The sequence below is a fragment of the Lissotriton helveticus genome, chromosome 6 (genome assembly GCF_964261635.1).
Source record: "Lissotriton helveticus chromosome 6, aLisHel1.1, whole genome shotgun sequence".
In the NCBI taxonomy this organism is placed as follows: Eukaryota; Metazoa; Chordata; class Amphibia; order Caudata; family Salamandridae; genus Lissotriton; species Lissotriton helveticus.
The window spans coordinates 1,154,683,376-1,154,695,958 of record NC_136067.1 but is presented as its reverse complement, the minus strand read 5'-3'; the positions used below and the strand labels follow the sequence as shown (position 1 = coordinate 1,154,695,958).

The 12,583-nt window shown below is 42.3% G+C and overlaps 1 protein-coding gene across 1 annotated transcript in view; it reads right to left on the bottom strand.

Moving 5' to 3' along the window:
• OSGEP (O-sialoglycoprotein endopeptidase) overlaps nt 1–12,583 on the bottom strand; it is a 613,564-nt gene that overhangs the window by 345,907 nt on the left and 255,074 nt on the right. The window contains exon 5 of the mRNA XM_078648814.1: nt 4,350–4,445. Coding sequence (XP_078504940.1) covers nt 4,350–4,445 — 96 coding nt within the window. The remainder of the gene's footprint in view (nt 1–4,349; nt 4,446–12,583) is intronic.

The following is a 12,583-nucleotide window of genomic DNA, read 5'->3' as shown; positions in this document are numbered from 1 at the left end:
AATCTTAAGCAACGTCGAGTGCTTTTTTATGAGAACAATCGACGACACAGGCTTACCCGCCGTCGACGATGGAGTGGTCGTCGTCGTCGATGAATATGCTGACGACGCCGTCGTCGTCGATATCGTCGTCGATGTAGAGACATAGACTGTGGAGATGGTTTTCCTCAGCGCTGAGGGAAGCGTCGATGAAATCGTGGTCGACGACTGCACAGGCTTCCTGAAAGAAGGAGCCTCCTTGTCAGACGTGGTAGATCTTGCCTCTGAAGACTTTTTGGCAGTCTTTTTAGGAGGAACGTCTGTAGGGCTAGGGGAAGCAACCCTTGGCCTCTTCAAGGATAATTTTGAGGAAACTGAAGCCATCTCACCGTCCTCTGAAGATTCCAGGTCGTCTCTGGTTTTAAGTCTGTTCAACCAGAGGAGCAGTCTTCCTTCTCTGTCTTTAAGTGTCTTTGTAGAGAATGTTCTACAAATTCGACATTCCTTGGGTGAATGATCTGGATAAAGACAGTAAAGGCAAGTTTCATGCTTATCATCTACGTGGAGTCTTTTCTTACCACAAGATGAGCAAGCCCTGAAGAGTCCTTTCTTCTGTTGATCAGTCATATTTGAGTTTTGAAGGAAATATCCAATTTCTGTGAGGAAAAGAGATAAAACTAGGAAACCTGAGGAGAACTCAGGTGGAGACTCCCTAGCACAACGTGCGGTAGAAAATCTGAGAGACTGAGGCTCCTGACAGGAAGGTTCTAGAGGGAGGTGGTAGCTGATTGGCTACCTTCTGGAATTTGGTCCTTTTTACAAAAGGACATAGATAGGCTACTAAGGCAAGGCACTTAGGCCTACTTTTCTCTATGTATGTCTATAGGGCATTACTTTTCTATGTACCGGGGACTCCCATCTCGACGACGGGAAATGATTCAGGCATGTGAATCTATGAAAGACACCCATAATACTGGATAATGCTGGTCCTGCTTGGGCGTAGGTGTGAATAACCCCCACCCTAAGCAGTCTTTGTCCATGACCCACGAGAGCACAAGGGCTCCCACCTCAGGGGGCCAGACACGTCTGTGTGTGGCAGGGTTGTGCAGACCAGTCAGCTGGACACAAGGGAGCAGGTCGTTTTTTACGGGGCATCTCCAAGATGCATTGTGAGTGCATTTTGCAAAAAATCTGACACTGGCATCAGTGTGGGTTTCATATGCTGAGAAGTATGACAAAAAAACGTCTTAGCATTCAGTAAAGCCATCATGGAGCTGTGGAGTTCGTAAAGACAAACGCCCAGCCAATGTACTCAATATGGCTTCACTGCACTTACAATTTCTGAGAATGGACTTAGACAATGTAGGGGCATATTGCTCATGCGGCGATGCCCTCACCTGTCGTATAGTGCACCCTGCATTAGGGCTATGAGGCCTGCTAGAGGGGTGACACACCTTTGCCACAGGCAGTGTTTATAGACATGGCACACAGGGATGTGCGTGACGTCGACTCAGTCTGCAATGACAGTGTATACATGTTAGGTGAGGGGTCTCTGAAGGTTGGCAGTATACATGCTGCAGACCCCGGAGACCCTCTCTGGTCACAAGGCCCTAGTTACCACTGGTACCTTTTATAAGGGACTTATATGTGGACCAGAGGTGTGCCAATTGAGGAAACACAGGTACAGTTTTGGGAAAGAACACAGGCACTGGGAACCTGATTAGCAGGTGACCCGGTGCACATTCAGTCATAGTGCATCAGACATCAGGCAGAAAGTAGGGGCTGTAATCATGCAATCATGCAAAAAGGGGCACTTTCATACAGCAGGGGAAGAAAATCTCAATTTTCCAAGACTTTGTGAGGGATACTACAACTAGGAGGAAGGGCTTTTTGACCCTACATAATAGACTCACAGAAAGACAAATCCTGCACTCATTCGCTGTTCCCTCAAGTTAAGTCTTCATAGGTAGAACACACATCTTTGATAAACCTAGGGATCTTGAAACCTTCTTGGCTAACATTTCAGAGACTCATATGGACAAGGATGGTGCTACTGGTTCCTCAATTTTTCCCCTCACTTGATTCCTTCTGGGTTATATTTGTTGTGTTTTTGCTGCATTCACGTAGAATAATCCATATACTCATTGGTACTATGACTTTACTACCTCTGACTTGTGGCAGAGCTCTGATTATCACCAGGGGCGCTGATATCGGTGTACCTTTTTACTCAAATCAAGTTGTGGATCCTTTAAAGTCATTTGTCGATACGCTGCTCTCATCTTGATATCTCTATATTGCACATGCGATGTGTTTCACTAATGTCTTATAATCATGCTTATTTTTATATTTTTTTAGGGATGTCTCATGTAATAATCGTTTTGCTAATCACTATATTCTTTTCTTTAAAAAAAAATCCCTTTAGAGCTGGGGTTTGGTTTGGGATGCTGGATTTTTCTGGTTTTCTGACGTTCATGTTTTTTTGCATCGTTGTCAAAGTGTGGTGTTTTATAATTTGTTTCTTCACAGGTTGCATTTTCATGCATGTGGCATTTGATAGGTGGCGTTCCTTTTTGACCTGTTGATTGTTTAATGGTCACTCACTCATGTTACTTTTTAGGTTTTATATTATTTTATATAATTTGTTCTTAACTATGCCTTGTTATTAGCAGTAGCAATATCTTTATTGTTATTATATTCTGTGTTCCTCCATGGATAAACATTGTATTTCCTATGCTCACTCCCCACTTCACCGGGTCAAAGGCTGTCCCTTTCATCCCACATCGAACTCCGGCAACAACTTTTTACTCCATAAAGAAGGTCTCTGTTGGGGACTTAAAAGGTACCTTTAAGCGGGTGCTTGTATTATTAGAGTAATAATATAATTTCACTAGCTCTCCCCGCTCACTCAGATGTTTGGCTGACACCTTTATCCCACCACAAGGGCTTTTTGCTGATTATGATGCCGGCGTGGTGTGCTGCCCCGCACTCCGTCCGTTACACGGATACTCCCACAGCCTTTCAGGCTTATATTTTGTCCATTAGGACTTTTTCTTTTCCAGAGGGGATAGTTGGGTTTTCTTCTGTTTTATTTCTTTTCCTTATCTCCTTTTTCTCCAGTCCCCTGTGCCATGGGGCACACCCCACTAAGCCCAGTTGATTTCCCTTTACGGCCCTTTTTTTTTGGGCATCTGCACTCCAATTTATGTTTTAATCCACCACTCCTCTCCAAGGTGCCTGATCTGAAAGTAATATCTCTCACTGTTAAAGGCTTAAACCACTCAGTTAAATGTAGGGAAATACTAAATTTAAAGAATATGTTCCTGACTTGTAAACACCTCGCCATGTATTGGATGAGGTTAATGATGGACTCTCCAGTGTTTTTGGGGTGTCCTTTCCTCTTTCTGTTTCTCTTAATATGTTAAGCCTCTCTGTGGGTTTACCTGACAAAGATATGGCTTTATGGGACCTACTGTTGACTGAGAAAATTAAAGTTATTTTGCTAGAATGGAAAGCGTTAAATATGTCTCCTTTCACACTTGATGAGAAAGGGTTACGCACCTTCGAAGCATACATGAAAGTCTGTCACTTGCCCCCGAGACTGCTGTCCCTTCACAGTCGCTCTGGCACACCATTGACATATTTGTGTCCAAAGAAGAGTGGCTCTTCTTTTACCATCTGTATCCGCCACAAGCAAAGGGCTTACCCAATCCCATCTTGAGGGAAACATAAAGCAGACCCAGTGAAAGTCAGATCACGGAGACTGGAGTTACAATTATGAAAGAATTGAAAAGTGTCATTTTCCATTACCCGTCACTAAAAAGAGTCACTCTCATAATCTGCTTTCTGTATGTTCAGTAAAACTCCATTGTTGAGAACCAAGTGTAATTGCCTTCATCCGTGAAGAAGAGCTTTTTAAATGGTGTTGAATCTTTCTTGTGTTGTAGTTTGCAACCACAACATCCCAAAACACACCTGGATCAGACTGCAGAAGTTGGTGTTTGGGTCCTCATGAATAGTGGGTTTCAGATACACTCAAAACCGAACCTCAGCTTCGAAAAAAACTATTTGCAATATTTCGAACCCAATACTACTTGGCAGGAGTGCACATCATATGATCTTCAACAACATATGCTGCAAATAACTTGTAGATTTAATGGTTCCAATGGGTTTCTGGGCTGGACCACAGTAGAGGTTATTAATATGCCTTAACAGACATAAAAGTGAAAACAATGGCAAGAGATGAGGGTTACAGAAGGGGTGGTCTATGCCTGCATTAAAATACTAGTGGTCAAGAAAATATTAGTCACTTAGGAAAGGAAGCCAGTCTAAGAACAGAAAAGACAAACACGTCTTTGTTTCAAAAACATCCTCACCTTCAGCACACGGGCAAATCGGTCTAGGCAGTTGCCCACTGCAATGTCAATGGTCTCCCCAAATATTCGATATCTATGTTCAGAATAGGCAATCACCTAAAAGCAAAGGAATGAAGACATCACAACCTGTTGCTGAAGGAGAAAGACAGGATAAAAAGTGGCAGAGGAAAGGAAAACAAGAAAAAAGGTGATAGCGATGTCAATTCCCCCAAGCTGTTTAGTCAAACTCTTCGAACCATGCAGTTTGAAGAATATTGGGGGCACCACATAAGATTCCAAAATTAGATTAATTCCTTACAAATATCAGCCTTTATAATACAATGATTGAACTTTTGACATAATGGTCTTTAAATCTGATGAATTTGTATGAAATCACAATGTAATTTAAAATGAATTTCATCCAGCTTTACATTTTAACAGATCAGGAGCATCTTTATAGGAGCAGTCAATAATTATATTCCATTTTTAATCAATTCACACTGTAGACCCACATACATCTTTCATAATTATTTCATCCTACATGATATTTTTCTTAATGAAATAGTAAACATTTTATTACAAGCAATGTCAAACTATCAGAAAATATGTGTTTCAGGTGTCTTTCTTTCTAGGCTAAATTTTATTTTAAAATTCTTTATCCACAGATAGCCATTTATCTTGTGAAATCAATTTTCTTAGGTTGCTTTAACATTATGTTTAGATTCTCCAACACAGCTGAACCATTACTTTGAACATTTCTCCCAACTTCACTATTTCTTCTAATTCTCTTTGTAATACATGGATTGAGGTTTCCAGGTATTTCTATACTGATCGACAAAAACATACAAAACAATAAGATCATGCAGTTCATCCATAAGTACAAAGCAGCACGATGTTCAGAAGGGTTACAAAACAGTGATGAAGAAATGAAGAATGCACTAGCAGAAACATACATAGGTTTCTGGAAAGGCCAGATAAATCAGAACAGTTTGATAAAGACATATCAAACTTGAGCTGTGGAACAACTTACAATTATAAAAGGATTAACACAAAAGGATCTAGGATAAGGTACCGCACTTCTCTCCATCTCCCTACCGGGAAATGTATTTACATTTGGTGTGTCGACCAACAGGGAACCAGACCCTTTTTATTATCTTTGTTGTGAAAGAACCTTCCACAACAGACAATTATACAAATATATGTGGTCCGCACACACAGTTAAAGACAGTCCACGGGCTACTGCGAAGTGTAATAAGAAAATAAAGATTGAAGGAATATGCATCAGTGTGAATCATCATTGAAAGAACGGACTGTCTTTAACTGTGTGTGCGGACCACATATATTTTTACAAATTACAATTATAGAAGTATGCACGGCTAGAACAAGGCTAGTATAAAGAAAATGGGACTAAAAGCACAACTAAGGTCTAGCATACATGCTCCTGGAATAAAGCTATAAACAATGAGTAAACGGTTCCTATGGTATTACAAAAAGAGGGGACTTGATCGTAAAGACAGATCAGAGGAGTCTGATACATCAGAAGCAAGAACCCTCACCCACCCAGTTGGGTGGCATGCTTCATCATCAGGCAGCTCCTCACTGGGCCAACACTGCAATGCCCAATGGGCACCTCGAGGGGGCTCTTTGCTGGAGATCTTTATAAGACATTATCAGGTGTGACAAATCATGTGTGAGAGTGCTAAGAGTGTAGACTGGTGAAAGTATGAGAATAAAAATGGCAAAGAGTTACCTAATAAGAATTTATTAAGGTTGTATGTTCAAATAGAGCAGAGAAGAATAAAACAAAGTCAGTATGACCTTAAATTTTGTACCCGTTGAAAAAAATTACAAACGGTTCCCAGCACAGGAGAGACAGATTGTTTAAAAATCCTGCGCTGAAGACTCAACATCACTGTACATGGCATGCGCAGGAGGTAGTCCGACCAGTACTTCCGGTATGATATCAAGTGAGCAGAGGTAGTCATCACTAGTTCCCATGACAGCCGTCGGGGAAGAATTCGATGCCTGTGTGCCTGAGAATGATGCCTGCACATCCGTGGTAGAGCCGATCTCCGTTCCAACAGAAGCTGAAGCGTCCCTTGTAGGCTCTAGGAACACCATCATCAACATGGAAAGTCGCTGTGGACAATTGTGCACATGGGCCCGTAAAGGAGCAACCGATGGAAGGTTCAGACAGAGGTCCAACACGCACCCGAATCCGCAAAAGAGGCATCGCTATACTGGCAGAATGCAGTCAAGCCAGGCCGATCTGAAAGACGGAAACCAATGCTCGCTCAGCTCTCGAAGCCGCGGTATACAAACCAAGAACACCAATCGCTCACAACAACGTCACTCTAGCAGTGTTCTCTCCATGTCTTGAGTGGTGTTGGCATCCACTGCGAAGCAATAGAATTAAAACAGGGATGACCCCCACTAAAAGCAGGACCAAAGGAAGACCTCCAAAAATGCTTCCAAGTATGGAGTGTATGAATGATGGAATCACTCTGAAAATGGTTTAAAAGGTGGTCAACAGACCTGATCCAATGCTCTTAAATAAGTGTACTATCCCCCGCGCATCAGACATGTTAAAGATACAATGGACCATTTCTCTGAAATGGAGCAGGAAGTTTGCACGGACCATAGCCTGCATCTCTGCAGAGGACCTTGCAACTTGGAGATCAAAGATCTTTCAGGCTGAAGTTAAGGCCACATTTTGCTGAAACAGCATGGCTCTCAGGCTGCTCAGAAAAGCAAACCCTATGTTGGAGAAATTTACTGAAGGCCACAATGGTGCCTCCCTAACTGTGATATTTGGGACAAATAACCCTGGAGTTTACAGTCACTAGATAATATGCCTGGCGTCATTCCACAACAGCCTTGGTCATTCAGCATCAATTAACTCCTATTAGAAAGTAACTCAAAAACTGGATGAATTACAGCAGCTGGGGAACCCTTCAGGTAGTAGGACAAGTTCACTATTGACGCATTACACGCTCCGTGAAGCAACACTTGTTTACACATTAAAGACCCACTCAAGGCCTTTTCACAGTTTGAACCTCTCAAGAAAACTTCCTTGTCCTTGTTCCTGCACCTATATGTGTAAGGTAACTCCGAGGTATCTCGTATGTACCCTTCGCCCAACGCCTCATACCTGCCTACTGGGTAATATTTCAGGCAGTATTGGAATTGGAATGTTGTGATTGGCAGTGTGATATAGCCATGGATTAACCATTCCGTAGATGGTGACTCTGCTACAGTAAAAGGTAACTTCTCTAGTTTTTCAATGAGCAGCATGGCGTACTTTGCATCTCTGCGTGCCATGGTCAATTGTCTGTCGGTCAGATTGCAGGCTGAGAACAGATTTTTGTCTTTATGTATCGCCATGGAACGTGGCCAGAACGCAATGATTGAAGAGTCCAACTTCAAAGCATAATAGTGCATAGCTGAGATTGCCCATGTTGTAGAATAGACAAATCTTGTTCTTTTATGTCGATAGCTGAGGACACAATGTTGACCAGTGAATAAATACGAGACAAGAGTGTGGTCATGCTGTTGTCTACCACAGCCAAGGCCTTTACTATGTTAATTCTATCGATTTCACAAAGTCTCTCAGCAGCTTCCTGTTGGGAGACCTTCCAGACTTCATTGTAGATAGTAAATAAGAAGCGTTTCCTATGTGTTTTTTTGGGACCTAACAAGAAATCCCTAAGATCCATGTTGTCTGACAAAAGGTACAAGTGTTGTTTCACCTGTGATAGTGTTGAGGTCTTTAGCCAATATAGGCACAACTTCCCAACACAATAGGAAGTACCTACTCCTAGGTCATCTGTATGTACATAGCAAGGGTTGGGCCTATGGATACTAAACCTTTTGGTGGTACCCTTGAATCTTGAGCTACACATATTCGTGTCTACAGGCCAAACCAACCAACCCTTCCAATCAGGAGATAATGGTTGTACGTATTTGCACCATGTGTCTCTTCGCTTGTTAGTGTGTTATTTGTGATACCCTTAACAGGTGAGGGTAAAGGAATGCATAGGGTCTTCAGGTCTTTGATTTTTGCAAACCCGTTACAGGTAGTCTGTTGCACTGTTCTGTTCAGGAAAATCATCCGTAATAGTACGAGGCAAGCTCTAAATAAAGCCTCAGTTCCCTGAACCCGACACTCTCTTGTCCCCCAGATATATTTAGTGTCTATGGTGTTTCTCCAGTAGTCGAAACCCTGTATAGACAGTTGGGAGATAAAAGGCGCTGCATATATCAGCTTAGTATCAGTCCGCATAATCTTCTTCCTTGTTGCATTAGTCTGTGCAAGTTAGTAGTAAACCGATTCTGGGTCAGATGTACCCTGAAACGTACACAAATTTATTTGCGAATATCGCAGAACTATCCTTTGGTGGTGTTGGGCAATGTTCCCAATGATGGTTAGTGTTAGCGGTGTGGTACACTTACTCTATGCAAAAAATTATGACCATAATGCTGGTAACAAAACGTGGTATTGCAATCGATTGTATCTTCATACAATTCCCTGTAAGAAAATGCAGCAGACTGTTCTAAATCTGTGAGCATAGCATTTACAGTTTCAATGTCCCAATCATCGGAGAGTGTACTGGGGGTAATGAAATGTAGAATTTTTAAATGTTCAGTGGAACCAAATACATGTTTTGAAACGTTATCCCAAACTATACCATCAGGTATTGGAATTGCTATAATGTTCACCAGGGACAAGTCTCTTTGTTCATGGTGTGAGGACGCAAGTGGTTTCATGACCAAGTTCACAGATTGTACTGCAGAGCGCTCTGGGAGATAATGTCCGTTCAGAAGCAGAAAAAAGATAGTCACTGTGCCAATCTAAATTTACAGGTATACTACCCCTATTGCAAACCAAATATGCAACCAAGCTGACACTAAATAAGTCTTTTTGAGCAAAAGATAGAATTGTAGAAGTTTCTCTTTGTTTGAAATGGGAGGCGTTTGATCAGGTTCACTTGGATCTGAGGAGAAATCATCGAAGTAGATAAAGTAGCCAGACGCAGTTCGATCTATGTTTTGTAGCTCTGTAGGTTTTGTAGAACTGGCAGATGTGTTGTTTGAAGACACATACATGTAGACATTGTTGGGTCGAATTGCAACTTGCATTGTTGTTCTTTCTTGATGTTTTTCAATTTCAACTGGAAAGATTCGCACTCCATCATTTGGCACGCCTTCACTTTGTGTAGTGGAGTCTTGTAAGGTTATTAATCTTTCCATCTGAACTTCTTGTCTAGTAGTAAGAGTAGATCTGCGGCTTCTCAGGATCCAACGCGACCTTCTGTTGAGAATCAGCCATATGATGCGGTTTGATCAGATCAATGGAGACTAATCTTTTCTCATTTTTGCTGGGAAGAGGTGGAAGAAGTACTATTCTTGTTCCCACAACTGCCAGGACAGGTACAGGTGCTCTGTAAGATGGACCAAACTCTTCTGTCGCAGATTCTTTCCATGACTAAGTTCCCAATCTGCAGGACCAAGGCAGGTCTTGCCGGAACTGGTTTCACTTCCAGGGTGGTGGAGCATTTGACTTGCACGCTGCTTTGTAACACACGGAATTCACTGAGTTCCTGTAAAACAGGCAAACGGTCATTCAGTTCAAAATGTTTTGCATCCGCTACTGTGCTGGCACAATCGAGATCAGGTACCCAAATTCTTGTCCCAAACAGGATTTCATAAGGATTTTCTTGGCATAATATTGAGTGCCCTACTTTTTTAATTGTGTAAATATTTTAAACCTCTTTTTAATTATATTTATTGATGTATGTTCTAAGCCCACTCCCGTGATTTAGCTGTGAAGGCTCAGGGATAGTATTTGGTCATGCACTAGCACTTTTTGAATTGTACCTTTTTGTACACTTGTTGATGATAATGTGGCCACGTTTTTTATGAATTGTGTATAAATATCATGTATTTTGTTTATCTTTTATGATGCTATTGCAACGAAATAAAGATTATTGAAGTGAAGTGAAGTGAAGTGAGTGCCCTCTGGACCCCATATAGGTGATTGACCCAACTACCACCCGCAACTAATACCCTAACTGTTAAGGATTGCTTTAGGTCCCGGTTTTTCCTCTCCACCACTGAATTTCCCTCAGGATAGTAGGGTGGAGGAGTACCGCTAAGCCACGCCCATACTTTCCATAGCTTCCTTGTAAGGTCGAGAGCTAAACGCAGGTCCACAGTCGGAATGGAACATGCCAATTGCATGTGTCCTGATGAAAACTCGCAAATCCTTTTTAACAGTTCGAGCTTCAGCTGAGCGCTGGGCCACACCCACAGGAATATAGAGCAGGAAGCCACTGCCCCAAGATGTACTTGTAAGCCCCGTCGGAATTTAAGGGGCTGTAGTGGTCCAAATAGACACATGAGAGAGGTCTGTCTGAAATCAGTAATGGTGTTTGTGGTGGTCTGTGAATGGTGGAACCTTTCATCTGCTGGCAAATATCGCATTCCAGGACCTAATCCTTTGCTTGTTTTGTCATCCCGACCACCAGTAACGCTGCTTCAATAAAGAAATTGTTGCAGTGACACCTGCGTGTGCAGAGCCCAGACCTTCGTGTGCAGCTAGAACAAAATGTATTCTGCGATTTTGATTTGGTATTACTCTATCCCCCCACTCCTGGAATTTGAGCATACGGTGTGTTGTGCGCATCTAACTTGTAGGAGTGCTTGAGTGGGAAGCCTTTTGGCAGTACGGCAGAGCCTTTCTTTGTGGCTTTGATAGCTACAAGTATATCTCAGTCTATTCTCGTGTGCGAACGAGTGATTGCGACAACGGCCGCAGTTCGACTTGGCAGCTTGATCAGCGAGTGAATTCCCCTTCAATGTGTATGCCAACATGCTGATGACTCAAGGTGTGAATAACTTGAGTTCAGCTTTGCCACTTTTTCCCATAACAATTTATGTTTTATCGTGCCACCCATGGCGTCTTTAAACCCATTCTGGACCAAGAAATGAAGATATTCGTTGTAAGATTGCACACAGTAATGATTGAACCGCACACAATCCGTGTGGGGAATTCCTGATCCGTATATTGTAGTCCTTTACTTTCTGAGACATCTGGGGCCAGTACAAGTGGCTAACTAGCATTTCCCAGGTTTTAGTTTTGCCCAGATGACAAGCTAGGGGGATGCCATGAGCTAAAGTTAGTAGGACCTCCCTGTACTTCTGAGGCACTACCACTCTACTAGTGGCTCCAGGGTTGGGGTCTTTGGCCTCAGTGTACAGTAGTTCCACCTCCCAATAAACTGTGGGTACTGTAGTGTAGTTTCTATATTCGCAATAGGCTCTGCGCATTGGAATAATATATCCTATAGAAATGACGTAGGGTTTAGGTCGACAAGGTCTCTATCGAATATATTAAACTTAATTGTGAGTGCCAGCTAGCTCAGAGGTCACTAGAAACTTTCTCGAATAAACAAGAAGGGATTCGTTTCTGACAACCGCATAAACATGACAACTTTGTTTCCCCAAGATAAAACGTATCTTCAGAGTCGTGGAAAGAATAGATAGATATAGCAGGCAACGTAGAACAGGTACGATGCAATCTTGCCAGATTGGTCTGAATGATAGGAACCAGGTGGTATTCAGATCTCTAAAACGAGCTAAGCCAAGAATCTGTATCATGCACTCACGATATTGCATTGCCAGAAGAGTGTTCTCTATGGTAATCTGGGTGTCGCTGGGGATCGGACTTGCCATATCTTAGCAGAAGGATTAGGAATAGTATTCCTGCTACGAGTCCAAAATGAGAGGCAGGCCACCGAACACAGAGTGCACGAAGTTAGGAAAAATGCCTAGGACTGCTTCAAAGGGTGCTAACAGTCCCGTAAAAACTGCTTTAAATACATGTACAATACCACTGGTATCAGACATGTTTAAGATACGACCTAACATTTCTACGAAACGTATGGGGCAGTTCAATGATAATAGGGCATGTATCTCTGCAGAGGACCTTGCAACTTGCAGATCATACGTCTCTTTGGACGAGGTCAGTGGCATAGTTTTTTGTAAAAGAATGGCTTTCATTCTGCTTAAAGTATCAATTCGTATAGAAGAGATGTTCAATGAAGGCCATAACGGCGACTCCCTGTCTGTCTTAGTTTTAGGAAACAATACTTGCAAACAACAAGTGACCCTGGCTGACACAGTTACGAGATAGGATATTCCTGGCATCATTCCACAATAGCTGTGATCATTCAACATTATGTAGCTTCCACTGG